The following is a 15,512-nucleotide window of genomic DNA, read 5'->3' on the forward strand; positions in this document are numbered from 1 at the left end:
TGCCTGCTGACACATTTCTGTAGGTGAAATCAAGATCAGTAAAAGTGTTCAAGATGGAAGCCCACAGTGGATAAAGAGAAAAGCTGCTGCCAGGGCTTCTATGCCTTGTAGCTCTGAAACCGTCTCCCTTCCCCATCTGCTTTTTTAACTGGCAGAGCACTCGGCAGTGTCTGTGTTTTCATCCGGCAGGTTGTGAAGGGCAGAGGGAGGAGGAGGAGGAGAAGTGGTGGGTTTTGCAGCGGTTGTTATTCTCTGTAGTGGCAGGCCGTATTTGTCTTTGGGGAAAGGTGACTATCGCACGCTTCCGTGACATCAAGTCAGATCTTGGAATGTTTAAAATAATAGGAAAAACGCATTTCCCATTGATTTCTTTGGGAGCAGCTTGCACATTTCTGCAAGCAGATGGTATGATGTATATTAAATTATCACTTATGTCGGGGGGCTTATTTTAAGGATGGAAGTGTCGTCTCCTGGTATTTGTGCCAGAACTGCTCATCCCCAAACCAGGGTTTTTGTATCCTTCCAGCTACCCTGGAAAATATTTGAAGGAACATGCCCTTCCCAAAGACAGGTAAAAACTGTATCACCTTGTTCTTCTTTTGCATCTTTTTACGAGAAGGGAAAGTGATTTTTAAAATTCTCATTGTAAAGGAAGAGTCCAAATTGGCATTAATTGAACTAAAGGCAAATGTCCCCCAGACTTCATTGTAAATCTCCTCCACTTGGGTGAAGGTTCATTGGCAAACAGTGATGACACAAATGAGTAGTGCAAACATGACTAGTAAAGACCAAGAAGTCTAAAGCAAATGCTGAGTCATCAACAATATTTATAACCTCCCACACTCAGAATAGAAGATACCCAGGGACTGCAATTACTGAGATATGACAAATGTTGAATTTTTAATGACTCCAGCTGTAGGACACTTCATTGTCCAAGAACGTTGCTGCTGAAAGTCATAGCCTTTGCTTAATCCATGTACATGGGTTGTAAATGATGTTCTGTCCACTCTGTCCATAAGATGTATTGCTACCAAGTACCTAAACAGTTATGCCCAGTTCTGCAGCTATTCATATCCCACTTTTGCCTGTTCTACTCCTCTCCATCATCTGGTCTTATGATATACCCCTCTTCTGTGTTGCTTGCAACCGTCTCACACTCATTTTGGTACCTTAACACCATATAATTGTTGAAACACGCTCTTCTGTGGATCATCTGTACTTTAATCCTCTTCACACCACTGTTTCTAAACCAGTGTAGTAATTCTGCTCCACCACCATAAAAAGCTATATTCAATAAACAACACCTGCACCGGGCTCATTATGGCTTTGGGATACTCGGTCTCGTTTGGAATGTAAGTTCCTGGGAGCAGAAGAGGTGACGAAGTCCTGCTGATTTCTCTGGGACTAAAATATTTAGATACCAACAGAATTTCACTATCTAAGTATGTTTGATGATCTGGACCTGTGCCTTCCTGCACGTACTGCACAGCAATATACTGCGTAGCAATTCTAATAAAGAATGGAACCAGAAGTCAGTACAGCCCATGGATGATAAAAAAGATAATTTAATAGGCAGTCAGATATATTTTACATATGCTGTTAATTTATTTTCTTCCAAACAGAATATTACCTGGCATTTAATTTCCCTCAAGAATCCAGATGCTGTCAGGAAATGTCCTGATATTTTTGTTTAAAACCGAGAAGCATTTCAGGTGTCTCTTAATCCATTTTATTATGATTTCTCCAATGAAACTATCTCGAATAGACAACCTTTCCATTTACATCAGCACCTAAGTGCATTTTGCCAAGCAATGACAGGCTGTGCTGCATATCTATCCCCAGAAGAGCTTTCTGTGTTGCAATTCAATAATCACTGTTATTGCTGGATGCCAGAGCAAAAATAAGATATCTGTGGTCAAAGCCCTACAAATTCCTCATCACCTTTAATGAAATACCAGTCTGTTGGGGTGTTTTTTTGGTTTGGTTTGGTTGGTTTTTTGGGTGGTTTGTTTTTTTTTTTTTTCCTCATAGGCTTTTCTGATGCATGGAGATGAGGAAACAGCTCACGTTTCATAAAGATCATCTTCCTGGAGCACACTAATTGCCTCGTTTGTAGGAACTGCCTGCTGCAGTGGAGGAAGGAGTCCACGAGAGGGCTCAGGGAAGCAGCCCGCATCCCTGGACCAGCATCCCCAGACCAGCATCCCTGGGAAGATGCTGGCCAGGGCGAAACAGGGCCTTGAGGGGAAGCTCATCTGTTCAATCATCTTCACCGCACTCCTTCAAACATCTCATCTAGTGCAAGCAAATAAACAAGCAGTCCAAACATCATCAGCTTTTATTACCAAGGATAGTATCAGACATGTATTTTTAATCTTTTGCCTGTGTATTTCTCACAAACTTTATTAATAACAGGGAATGTTGCTGAACGGTAATATACGATTGCACTTAGAGCTTATGAAGCTCCCTTTCGGTTTTATAGTACTGGCACAGCAGGCTCTGCTGAGCACCACATGGGCACATTTATAAAAAGCTTATTACAGCATATAGCACAAGAGTTTGTGGGGTTTTTTTTGGTTTGTTTTTTTTTTTTTTTAACTGGGAAACCAGCACTGTTAAATATGATTATTTCCTTTAGCAGGGCAGTGTAAACTACTCTGTCATTTGTTTTTATAAAGTCATCAGTGCCACAGCATACAAACCAGCGCTGGCTGACAAAGCCAAGGAATCTACTAGACACTGTGCAATGCATTTAAAACCACCGGCGGAGCATGTTTATGATGCATAATTTTCCACCCCAAAATTCAATTGATTCCATTAGCTTTTGTTGTTGTTGTTGTGCAGTTTTGCCGTCAGATGAAAACAGAATCACAAAGAAAGCCACAACATTTCAGCCAAGTGTATACCTATGCATATAAGCAAAATAAGCTGCCAAAAATACGTCAGGTGGCATGTAATACTTTCCCCACTATCTAATCTATTACAAGTCAGCCTGCTAGGAAAAAAACACCCTTGCTTTATTTACAGAAGTGAGGTTTTAACAGATTTCAAAGATATTCTGTGTTATCTGCAGAATTTATTACAGGAGATTATAAAGGAAATCCAGTTATACACCATTTCATTGTACTTGCAAGCTAGATCACATCAGTACTTCCAGCAGATCAGTGGGCTGTGCAGTTGCCTTAGTGAAACGTTACCCCAAAGTACGCGGACGGTCCACATGTTATCACGCCTATTTCTTCACTATTGATAGCTTAAATAAATATACTTTAAAGTATACTTAATATAATTTAGCCACTTGTATGGATTCATGTGAACGGACTTAAGACTTTCACTGATTTGGAAGAACTTGCAAAAGACAAATATTTTAGCAAATATGAATTTGGGGTTCAGGAAGAAAAAAGATCTTTGTAAGGGAGGGAACAAATCTTGAGAACTCTGGGATCAGTAAGGAAAATCCATTGTGGGAAATGTAAACTACTAGTTATGATGGGGAATGTGAAGGCTATTGTGCTGAAAAGTCAGCTTATTTTGGAATGGCCAGTCAATGTTTAATACGAGTAACATTTTTATGGGGTTGAAATTTGTTTAAAATTCTGCAGTTTTTCCTAGGTAAATAAAGGAAACAATTACTGCCTAATTTCAGTTATCAAAAAATCTAGCTATCTGCTCAGAGCTACTCACTAGGGCACCTATTATGAGCTGAATAAAATAAACCTCTCTGGAGAACAATCCATCCTATCTGCTCCACTCTGTTTTAAGATGGGATGAATTATGTTCTGAAGACACTACTCTTCCTTTGTTTGCTACGGAAAAGATCTAGATGCCCAGCTTGGATGGTTGCCATATTTCTAAACAGCCAGAGTTAGGTGAGATTAGTCCCACCCAAAACTACTTCTCTCTGCCCTCACCTGTGCTGATTTGTTTCTAGATTCATAAAGTCCATCCTGCGAAACGAGAGTTTAGGATGATAAACCCACAGAAAGCCCAAAGTGAACTGTACAGAAAATATTTATTGAGAAATTTATTACCAAAATTACGGTTTTACCAAGCGAAGGGCTGTGTCACGATGGCTTCCAAGTTGTAAAATCTGTTAAAATTCCAGATTTTAGGCAGGGAAGAACGTTAATGACAATCTAACCTGATGGGTGCAGTGCCGGCTGCTCAGCATGCCCAGTAACGTGCCTTCTCATAAATTGGAATGTGGCCCACAATATTTCGTTCCACAGCGGGAAATATTGATTTAAAAAACCCAGGGCTGAGTCTCAGCTGCTGGTAACTTCTCTTAAGCCCAGGACATGTGTGGAGCTGTGAGGAGCCACGCCAGTGAAGGAGTTATCTGCAACTCTTGGGCTATGGCTACCTGGCTGCAAAGTGTTGATTCAGTTCTAGCAGGTGTTTGCAGATGCAGGACAGAAACTCCGCGGTGACAGGCAACCCTGCACAAAGCTGTTTGACAATGAAGGTCTTTGACTTTCTGTGTCTAGGTAGGATTTGTCTCAAGATTCAGAGACGTTTTAGGTATCTACAGATGCATGGGGCACCTAAACTCTGAAGACAGGCAAGGGGTTTCTGTTTGATAGTCATTGGAAACCGGAGTGAACGAGCTCCTAAACCAGCAATCGTTTCATAGAATCACAGAACGGTTTGGGTGGGAAGGGACCTTAAAGACCACCTGGTTCCACCCCCCGCCATGGGCAGGGACCCCTCCCCCCAGCGCAGGCTGCCCCCAGCCCCGTCCAGCCTGGCCTTGAGCCCTGCCAGGGATGGGGCACCCACAGCTGCTCTGGGCAGCCTGGGCTAGCGCCTCGCCGCCCTCACAGGGAAGAATTTCTGCCTCATCTCTCATCTCCATCTCCCCTCTCTCATGTAAAGCCATTCCCCTGTGTCCTATTGCTAAGGGTCTTACTAAAAAGTCTGTCTGCCTTCTTTCTCAGCTGAACTGCTCTCCTCACGCTGTTGATGGCAGGACTTATTTCAGCTGCTCCCACATGGGTGCTGAAAGCCCTTTGAAATCCTCTATAGCATCAGAGTCATCTGCGTGGAGCTTGCAAATACGACACAAGGTGTTTGTGAGACCAGTGGCAACCTGGAGGAGCACCTAAATTACAGGTGATGGGCCCCAGGGAATCATAAATGGTGCTACACACTGCAAGTATTGCTTGAGTAACCTGGTCTAGTGGAGGGTGTCCCAGCCCATGGCAGGGGTGTTGGAACTAGATGATCTTGATAGAACAAGAGGGAACAGCCTCAGGTTGTGCTCGGGAGGTTTAGGTTGGTTATTAGGAAAAATTTCTTCACCAAAAGGGTTGTCCAGCACTGGGACAGGCTGCCCAGGGAGGTGGGGGAGTCACCGTCCCTGGAGGTGTTTAAAAGACATGTAGATGTGGTGCTTAGGGACATGGGTTAGTGGTGGGCTTGGCAGTGCTGGGTTAACAGTTGGACTTGGTGACCTTAATGGTTTTTTCCAACCTAAATGATTCTCTGATTCTATGATCTTTAAGGTCCCTTCCAACCCAGACCATTCCATGATTCTATGTGCAGGCAGTGAAGCCAAGCCCCGCACTGGCTATCTGTTCAGTGACTGTCATGACAGCTCAAACCCTGATTCACAAGATGGGCGGACACCAAAACACAGGTGCCTGCATCACCTTGGCCTCTGTGAACACCTGGAGACCAGTTATAAAGATGCACCTTGAAGATGCAGCAAAGGAAGGAGACAACCAAAAGGTTGTGAAAAGTGAGAAACTTGCATGCTGCATTAGCGTTTTTCACCCCGTTAATTGCTGCAACACAATAGAAAAATAAAGAAGAACCTGTGTGAAGAGGCTACTTGTATCCCGCATTCTTGCCTTCTCCCTGGTGCATATGGTAGACTCTATTCTATTAAATTGCCCATTGTTTTTGACATCCCTCTGTAAATCCCGAATCACTGCATTATTCTGAGGTACAGTGCTGATGGTTCTTCTACGTCAGTTCCATTTTTAGTATAATTTATGTAGCTTAATCTGTATCTAAATGCTCATCTAGATCCCAAATGGAAGGCGGATGAATGACTGATTAATCTTCCCGCCTCTCTAGAAACTGTCTCATGTAGATTGCTTTACTGTATTATCATCTTCGCTGTCCTTCTGGGGTAACAGATACAGCTGTTAATACAGGAATTCAGGTTTCTTGTTTCCAAAAAGAATTGTGGCTCTCAAGTCTGCAGTTCCTTTGATTGAAAATCCTTAGAACTGGTTCATGTCTTTTTGCTAAAATTGGGGAACCAGCAGGTTTGTTCTGATGAAAATACATGCTTTTTCAGAGATCTCGTTACCTGACCAGTCACAAAATGTGATTGCAATGAGGCAATCATCGTAAGGTCGGTGTCTTTACAGTGATGTCATGTCGGCATCAGTCCTAAGCTCTGTTATTTGACATTTTTACCAATTATGGAGAAGAACATGGAAAATTATTTCCAACTGCTAGCAGCTGACCCAGAAACTGCAGGAGCAGCAGTGACAAAGACAGGGCATTGAAACAAGTCTGCACTAGTTGTTTAAATGGTGCCAGGGACTAGGCATAGAAAACAATTTTCTATATATCTGCCATAATCATCTAGATATTTCTATACACCGATAATAAATTGCTTAAGAGCCCTCGGGAGTCCCAGCAGTTTACCTCTGAGGCTGGAAGGTCTAATACTGCCCTTGGACAGATGAAGACAAACCTAAGCAGGAATCAAGAAACCACGTTAGATTGGCACTTGCTTTGGTCTGACCACTACCAGAATGCTGTATTCATTATTGATGTCTTCATCAAAGTGAAAAAAAATAAATAAAAATCATTGGAATGTCATTGGAAAAACATATGTCATTGGAAACCTGGAGAGGATACAGAGAAGTGCAATGACAATACTTACAAGAATTGGAAAACATACTTCACTTCCTAGAGTCCTGTTTATCTTGAGGGATGATCATAGTCTACAGCAGTAACTCTGGCTAACAAAAACTGGATAAAAGAAATCTCTTCATTCTAGGAAAGAAAAGCTAAGATGTAATGGATGGGAGCTGAAGCTAACCTAAAAAAATAAACGCATATTTTTAACAGTTATCAAGCACTGAATAATGCATTGAAGCCTGTGGAGGATCTTCTTTTACTGCATATTTTCAGAGGGAAAAAAAAAAAAGAAAGAAAGAAGAGAGAGAGATTGCTTTTCCAGGAGATGCACACTGCAGCACAAACCTGCCTTCACAATCGGTGTACTACCAGGGAGATGGTTACACGGGGCTGTATTGGTTTCAAGATCCAGCAGATTTTGCTAGATGTGAAAACCACACCTATCCTAAAACGCAAAGACTAGCAAATTTAACTCTGAAGGAAAGGATTATGCACAGTATATGTCAGATCCTGTAAAAAATGGTGTAAATTTTGAGTAAGTTCCTGGGACTGGATGACTAGGCATTTCTGTAGCGCCCTGGCTGAAAAGACACAGGCCAGCCCACATCCCTTCTCTTCCTCTCTTGTACCTCTCCCTTTCCTTCTTCATGCTGGTTTCCCCAAGATTTTTAGCATACGTTGTAAAATTGCTGTGCTAAGAAGACTGTGATTATTACATGGGAACACGAACACTGTGTAGGCACCTTAAATCTGGGCTTTTTTCCCCGATATGCTTCTTAAATCAATCCATGTGTTGGTACATATAGTCTAAGTGTGAGGCATAGTACATTATAAATAAAAAAGTAATAATGTTCTGCTGCTTGCTTACACAGGTAAATTCGTATCAAGAACATTTTTTAAAGTTAGAATTTAATTTTCAGACTCTCGCACCCAGATATCAACCTGTGGAATGAGAGAAGGGGATAGTTCACGCATTCCTGAAATGTAAACAGGATTCATCTCATTTAAAAAGTATTCTGTTTCTGTGGAGCCAAGAAGCACTAAACACTTCTGAAAATTGGCAGTTTTTATTTGTTAAGTGGCATGATGGCTTATAACTATTTAATAGTTCGGATCCAGTTACGAAGCAGGAACACAGTGTGTGAAGGGCCATAAAGACACAGAATGAAAGATTGTTTCCTGCTCATAATAGCTGTAATCAAAATGCATCAGCAGCCCCACTGTCACTGCTCTAACCACTGTTTTGGAGTCCCAATGCCAATCCTTCCGTACCCTGCTCTGCTGTTACCAGCCTCACAAATGAAGCAGCTGAACACAATGGGTGACAAAGCAATTTTTCCTCTAAGAATTAATGTACTGGAAAGGACACCTATGATTTAAGGGATACTCACAATATAAATACACAGGGACAGCATGTATGGCACAGAGGATCACTGGGATCATTTGAGTGGAGACAACGCTGGCTTTTCAGCAGCTGGCATTTCGGAGCACATCAGGGCTCTGCAACATCTCAGCCACTTCATCTGCGAGACTGAACAGCCAAACATTAGTCTGGTTTTCTGCCCTTCACCTCTGACTGACCCTGATTCATGCAAAGAGGACGGCAACGAAAATGTAGCCTTTCACAAAGAGGCAGCAAGGATGCTCATGGTAAAAGATCCAGGCTGGCATTCAGGCTCACCGGTAGATACATTAACTCTTAAGGGAAAATTACGTGGCTATCCATTGTGTCATGAACTGGTGCATTTTTCAGAAATGCATTCTTGGCAGACAGTGGAGCGAGTATAGATCTATATGGTGAAACAGAAGAAACGGGTCAATATAAAATCAGGGAATGTCATCACCTTCAGTGGCTCCTTACAAAGTAAGAAAGAGCTGGGAAACATCAGTACATGAGAGAACAGCTAATTAGGTGAACATGTTTTAAATTAAATTCACACTTTATTACTGAGAATTTCTGTTTCTTCCTAACTTGTACTTGTCAAAGTATCACAGTTATTTATTATATGTGTCTCTATATTCACTCATTCTTTATTTAATAAGATTTTCTTCAAGTACTTGCAAGACTTTTTTGGAAGTCACTTGAGGTCCTCTCTGGTCCCGGTCTCAAATGGTATCAAAATTTGACAAAACTTGAAAAATAGACTGCAACATCGGAACTACTTATGCTCAAAGGGGATGCTGTTCACCTTTCAAACACAAGAACAGCAAATTTGAAAACAGGGATGGGACAGCTTGCCTCTTAGGTTCCCATCTGAATTTTTCATTTTAAAGAAAGCCTGACTCCTAAAACATGAACTAGAAGCATCTGGGTATTTTCAATATTGCCATAAATATCCAACTCCTTTAAAATATGAATTAAATAGTGTCTCTCAAGAGTATCATATCCGTGTAAAATCCAGCCTGATTATGAGCTGAATGGAACTGCATTCATCATACACCATTTTTTGAATGAATTACCTGGCCTTCCTCTCAAGACTAAGCATTAGTCTGTCGTTTTACCATCTTCTGTCCTATCCAGGCAACAATCTGACTTCTTCAAAACCCCCAGATGAATTTTGCATTGAGTTACTATCATGCCCTCTCTAGAACTTCTTTGCTTCTTAGTTGTGCACTGCCTTTTCCTGTACTCAATGCAAGACCCCTGCCTAGTTCACAAACCCCCTTTGCAGGGTTTTGTACAGATTTCCCTTCTATTGACCACAACTATAAGCACGGAAGGAGCTTCAATTGCTTGGAAAACAAAACACCATTGTTTTGGCTTCTTTAAGTCTCCTCTGTTAAGAAATGTGGTGGTGTTACATGTTCAATATGCATTGTATTACCCCCACAGATAAGGTGGATATTTTCCACATGTACTTACACTCTGTTCACTTTCTGTTTCTGTATTTTTATTGCAAACATAGGTGCAGACACTGATCCCTGGAGATGCATGCCACTTAGAGCACCTCCGTACAAAAAGTACCATGCAAGACTGCCGTGATACAGTACACTGGCTAAACGTAATGTAGGGGAGCGCTACATATACCAACAAGAAGATTCTGGGGGAAAAAAATAGATTACTGTATAATAAAACGTATTATTGCATGAGGAGTCTGTGTAGCATCTCTTGCTGCGTGTGTGCAACCCTCCTGCCTTCAGCTGGGTGCGTGGCCAAGCCGGGCAGCGGATGGGCCATGCGTACGTACCCCAAGAGGGGCATGCATACAGAAACCCCTCGTGGGGCAGAGCCCACGCGAAAACCGGGGTGCCCCCGCGCAGGGGGTCCCCAGAGCACGGCGCACACCGGGGGTGCCTACGGCTCAGCCCGCACGGCCGGGGCCCAGCAGGCCGCGCGGAGGGAAAGGGCCACCTCGGGCAGGGCCCCGGTCACCCGCGGCCGCGGGACCCCCGGGGCCCGCCGAGCGCACCCGCCCGCGGCCACAGCGCGCCGGGGCACAGGCCGGTGGGTGCCACCTCCGCCCCGCGACCCCCAGGCTGCTCTCCCCCGCCCCCGCAGGGCACACCGGCGGTGTGTGGGGGGCTGCCCTCTCCCTTCAGTGCCGCTCCGGGGCCGGGTGCCGGAGCCGCTCGGTAGGGGGCGGGTCTCGCGCCCTGCCACCGCCCCCCCCGTCCCACCGGGCAGCGCGCGCCGGGCCACCCCCCCCGCCCCAGCCGAGTCCCCTCAGGGGCGATGCCGGCAGCGCCGCGGCGCCTCCTCCGAGCGCTCTCCAGCTCCACCTTCCGGATGGGCGACTCGGGCTCCCGATTACCGCAGAAGGAAGAAGCGCTCCCCGGCAGGAGCCAGCACGTCCCGGTGGCAGGTAGGGGCGACCCCCGACCCGCTCCGCTACCCCCCCCACCCCCCCACCCCTCCGCCCGCGGGCCCGCTCCCGGCGGCGGCGGCGCGGGAGAGGCGGCGCCGCTCCTGTGGCGGGCCTACGCGCGTGCGCGCGGCCCCTTCCGGCGGGGCGGGCGCTGCCGTGAGGGAGCGGCGGGGGGGCCCGGCCGGCGGCGCGGGGGGGCCGGGGGGCCGCTTGCTGCGTGAGGTGCCCGTGCGGCGGTGGGCCCTGTGCGCCAGAACAGGCGTTAGTCTATGGCCGGAGCCCCCGGGAGCCCGGGCCTGCTTTGCTCTTGGCCGTAGATGAGTTTTGTGTCAGTTGTACTGAGGGCCCCGATGGGCCTCTTCAGAGTTGTAAACAGGCCGCCCGAGGCCTTACTTTTTTCTGTTAAATTATAATACATAAAAATAATACCGAAACATAGCATGCTTAGGTTCTGATCCTATGTTTGAAAAGCGCTTTTAAGTTCTCGGTGATTCTTCCAGTGATTCAACAGTGCTCTTTGTTTTAAGCAAAGGCATGCTGTCAGGTAAGCAAAGCAGCAACCTAGAATTACGCAATTTTGCCTCCTGTCAGCCCTCCCAGGAACTGAAAACACTGCAAGACTGTCATCACCGTTAGATAGGAATTACAGCAGCACCCAGGTGTTCCGACACACGTGATCGTTCTCCCATTGTACATGGTGTTTATTTATATCTGTCTTTGCTCCAGGCACCCAAGTTCCTTAAGAAAGTCTGTGAACTTCGGGGAAAAAAATACTTAAACACATAAAATGTGTAGGTGCTGGTGGGAGAATAATGGATGATGGTGTGGGCCCAGTGAAAGAAGTGTTTGAGAGCATAGTAAAGTCTTACGTTGTATAGGAGTCTGGTAAAACACTGAAGGTAGGAAGAAGGTAGTGGTAAAATTAAAGGTAGCAGGAGGAATAGCATGTCTGATGTGGAGAAGATGGACTCAAAGGAGAGGTGCAGAGATGGGGTTAAAGTTGGTAGAGCAATGAACTCTAGAGATGATACCAGGAGTAGCACATTGTCTAGATTAAAGTGGCACCTTGGTGTTGCTTGTTGATAAAAGCCCAGGCAGAAGATATGCTAGGCCTGTTTTAGACCCAGTAGCTCCATAGATAGAATAATTTTGTGCTGCTGTAGAAAAAGCATCTTGATAAGGCCAAATATGAAATTCTTTGGCCATTTTTATTCTATGACTAAATGTGATATTATGTACTTAACAGCACAGGCCTCCAGTGAATTGCAAAAGTTAAAATAAGAGGTAAACTACATTCAGAAAAGAGGACAATTTAAATTTTAACGTTGTGTAATAGTTACTCAGTAACAATTCTTTTGTTTAAATTGCTTTTAGATTGCAGAATGAGTGGAGTGTTGCGTTGATTGGAAGGGTGCTCCGGTTCAGCCCCTGGGCCAATGCTGCGCTGCCTTCTAGCAGCATTAACCTCTTAGTTCAGAGTCACTGGCTGCTGCCTTTTCCAATACTGTCTGGTGCTGTCGAGAAGGGTTTGGCCGAATTGTCATTCTCACTCCCCATTAAGCTGCTGTAAGACTGCCTCTTAGTTTACCCTTCACCCTCTGAAGCACGCCCAGCTTTTGCAAGCTCTGTAGGTTTGTGTGCTGAAGGCTGCTGACCAAATTGACCGTTGACCTTGGCATTTTATTAATGTCTTTTCAACTGTGACCCAAAACCGGACATGGTATTCCAGGGAAATTCATACCAGTACAGCATAGAGGAGAGGGTTTTTTACTTACTCTGCAGTCCACACTCCTTGTAATGCAGCCCAGTACGCAGTTTGCTCTGTTTGCTATGAGAGCACATTGCTGGCTCATATTTAACCTGGCATCCAGCATAATCACAGGTCCTTTCCAGCAGGTTTGAGATTATTTTGCACTGGTGCAGAATTTGCACTTCTCCTTGTTGACTTTCATGAAGTTTCTGTTGGCATAGACCTGAAATTTTTCAAGGTCTCATTGGACTAACCGTCTGCTGTTTGGCATGTCTGCTCTCACTCTCTGTTCAGCGTTACCTTCAAATTTGCTGAGCGTGTTTGCTGTCACATCATTCATGTTATTGTTTAAGATATTGAATGATATTGGCCCCAGCATCAGCCCTTGGGGTAACCTGCTACCTACTAGACATCAGAGATATTGATCGCTGCCTTTAGAGTGTGGTGGTCCTGCCAGTTTTTGATGTGTCTAGTGCCTAGTGGTCTGTTCTTCCAGCCAGTACTTTCTCAGCTTCCAAATGCAAATGCTATAAGAGATGGTGTCAGAAACCCTGCTAAAGTCAACATGTATTACATCCACTGCTTTGCCCTCATCTGCATAACCAATCATTCCATTGTAAAAGGCAACTGGCTGGTCGAGCATGATTTGCCTTTGGTAAATGTGTTGACTGTTCCGGATTACTTTCTTGTTCTGTTTGTGTTTGGAAATAGTTTCTAAGAGGACATACTCCATGATCTTTCCTGGGACTTAGCCAAGGCTGAGTATCCTGTAGCTTCTCAATCCTCTTGTTACTTTTGTGAAAAATGGCTATTACTGTAGCCCATATCTCATCATCAGAGATCTCCCCCAGTCACTGTGATTTTTCTAGATATTGTTGTATCTAGATCTGTCAGAGTGTTCTGATGGTCACAGCAGCAAGCTTGCCTCGCAGCTCTGGAAAATCTCCATGTGGCTTCTTGGATCTGAACACATTTAACTTCTTTAAGTAGTCATAACCCATTTTTCCTCATACTGTTTGCTGCTTTTCTTTCTGGCTGTACCAGTGCATGGAGAGGTTTTGGAGCAGTCTTTCTTTGTGACCACTCAGGCAAAAGAGACTTTGAGTACTTCATTCTTTTCTGTACTACTTCTAGGCTGTCTTCTGTATTCATCAATGCACCTAGATTTTCTCTGAGCTTCCTTTTGTTCCTGTCATTTTTGTGGAATTGTTTCTTAATGCCAGTTTTTGTTCCTAGTTAGTTTTAACTCCAACTTTGGCCTTTTATGATTTGTATCTAAATGCCTAGACAATGCTTTTATATGCCTCCTTTGTTGCATCTTACTGTTTCTCCTTGTATGCTCTCTCCTTGTATTTCAGTCTATTAAGCAGCTCCCTGTATCTGTTGAAGTTCCCAGTTTTTCTGCATGGTATTTTGTTCCTTAGCTCTCTTGGAAAGTTTTTGTGAAAATTCAGACCACCCTGAAGGGTGCTTTCACCCTTTGACAGCCTCCCAAGGGCTTCTACTCAGCAATTCCCTAAATAAGCCAGAGTCTGAGCTCTGAAAGCCCCAAATGCTAAATCTGCTGTTTACCTTTCAAGCTTCTCTTTGGATCTTGAACTCCATCATCTTGTGGTCGGTGCAGCTCTCTGCCATCTGCTGCTGCAGTGCCAGTAGTTCTTCCCTGCTAATGAACAGCCAGTCAGCAACCAACCATTACCTCTCCTTGGTCCCTCAGGCACTTTTGGTATGAAACTGTCACTGCTGCAGCTTCCTGAATTGCTTGCACAATTTGATGTTACCCTCCCAGCAGACATCTGGGATCTGAAATCTCTCAGGGGGACCAGAGCCTGCAGTTGGGAGACTTCTGCTAGCTGTTTGTGGAAAGCCTCATTTGCTTATCTCCTCTTGATCGACTGCTCTGTAGCAGACTGCAGACCACACCATCTCCAGTGTTTCCCTTCGGATCTCTACTTGGAGAGTGTCAGCAGACATGACTCAGTTTCACACTGGAGCTCTGTGCTATCAAATAATTCATTTCAGTAGAGTGCAGCTCCCCATCCTATTCTTCTGTGCTAATTCTTTCTACGTACCCTGTTCCTGTCCATAACTGTGTAAGCTGTGTGTGCTGTGCCAAGTCTCTTGATTTTTGTCACATCGTATGTCTGTGACCACACTTGGACATCTGAGTCTTCTTTGTGAACCAAACTCTGCCTTAGTGTGCGAGGAAAACGTCTGTCAGACCTTTCTTTTAAGTGGTAATTAGCACTGATCGTAATCCAGTGACCTAATCCAGGTGTTGTGTCCATCCTGTTCATCTTCAATGGTGTTGAGGGCTGTTTCCAAGGTGAAGAGCTGCAGAACATTTAGCTTCTTGGCTGTGTGGTGTCTTTGAAGATCCTGTTGATCTCCTGCTTCTCATCCCTGATGTGATATAACGTGCTTGATTCTCGCAGCTCCTTCCCTTGTGCTGCAATGATGAGGTCTGCCAGAGCACAGCTCTTAAAGGTGAGGCTGCTGCCACTGCTGTGATCCCCATGGAGGAGCAGCAGGCTCTCCCCACAGCCTGGGATCTTGCCTGGGGGTTCTGGAAGGAGGTTGCTGAAGTACCAGAAGTGTTAGTGCTTTAGTCTGGGTCGCGACATTGTGTCCTGGAAGGCGTTTTCAGCAGCTGAGGGTTTTCTTTCATGAGCGGCGCTCCTGGCTCTCTGTGTGCCTCCTGCACATTGTGTTAATTGCATTGCACCTGCTTGTGCATCCTGGTCCCAATGCTCCAAGTTCCTGATGCTTTCTGGGTGCGAGGTGGGCATAAATGTGTGCTGCCCCTTGATGAGATTTGTTGTTTGGCAGGGAATCTTTTGTGGTGAGGGCTCTTGATCACCCTTCACAAACTTTGTGAGTACAGAGAGCGGCTCAGACTGCTTCCTCCTTTGCTGCAGTCCAGGAAAGAGGAAGAGACAGCTGAAAGACAACTTCATCTTGAAAGTTGCATTTAATCTAGCCTTGTGGAAAGCTAAACTGTGTTTCTGTTCCTTTCTAACTTGCTGACTGCGGGTTTATGCGAGAGTTGACCTTGTTTGTGTCACTTTTTTGTT

At 44.8% G+C, this 15,512-nt stretch overlaps 1 protein-coding gene and 1 long non-coding RNA gene across 5 annotated transcripts in view; one reads left to right on the plus strand and one right to left on the minus strand.

The window, feature by feature from the left end:
• Positions 1 to 1,547: 1,547 nt before the first annotated feature.
• Positions 1,548 to 10,694, minus strand: LOC114011930 (uncharacterized). 3 transcript variants are annotated; one of them, XR_008748273.1, is made up of 5 exons: positions 10,603 to 10,694; positions 8,274 to 8,672; positions 7,751 to 7,824; positions 6,905 to 7,017; positions 1,548 to 2,295 (listed from the first exon to the last, which is right to left on the minus strand). It is a non-coding gene; the product is annotated as an uncharacterized LOC114011930 (long non-coding RNA). The 3 variants fall into 3 exon arrangements; XR_008748271.1 differs by lacking the exon at positions 7,751 to 7,824; XR_008748272.1 differs by having other exon boundaries at positions 7,751 to 8,672.
• The window catches only part of MSRA (methionine sulfoxide reductase A), a 293,020-nt gene continuing 288,014 nt past the window's right edge, over positions 10,507 to 15,512 (plus strand). The window contains exon 1 of one of the 2 annotated variants that reach the window (XM_055811302.1): positions 10,507 to 10,685. In XM_055811302.1, the coding sequence (XP_055667277.1) occupies positions 10,556 to 10,685 (130 nt within the window). In that variant the 5' untranslated portion in view covers positions 10,507 to 10,555. The remainder of the gene's footprint in view (positions 10,686 to 15,512) is intronic. The other variant, XM_055811301.1, reaches the window with a different exon arrangement.

This window comes from Falco peregrinus, chromosome 7, assembly GCF_023634155.1.
Source record: "Falco peregrinus isolate bFalPer1 chromosome 7, bFalPer1.pri, whole genome shotgun sequence".
Lineage (NCBI taxonomy): Eukaryota > Metazoa > Chordata > Aves > Falconiformes > Falconidae > Falco > Falco peregrinus.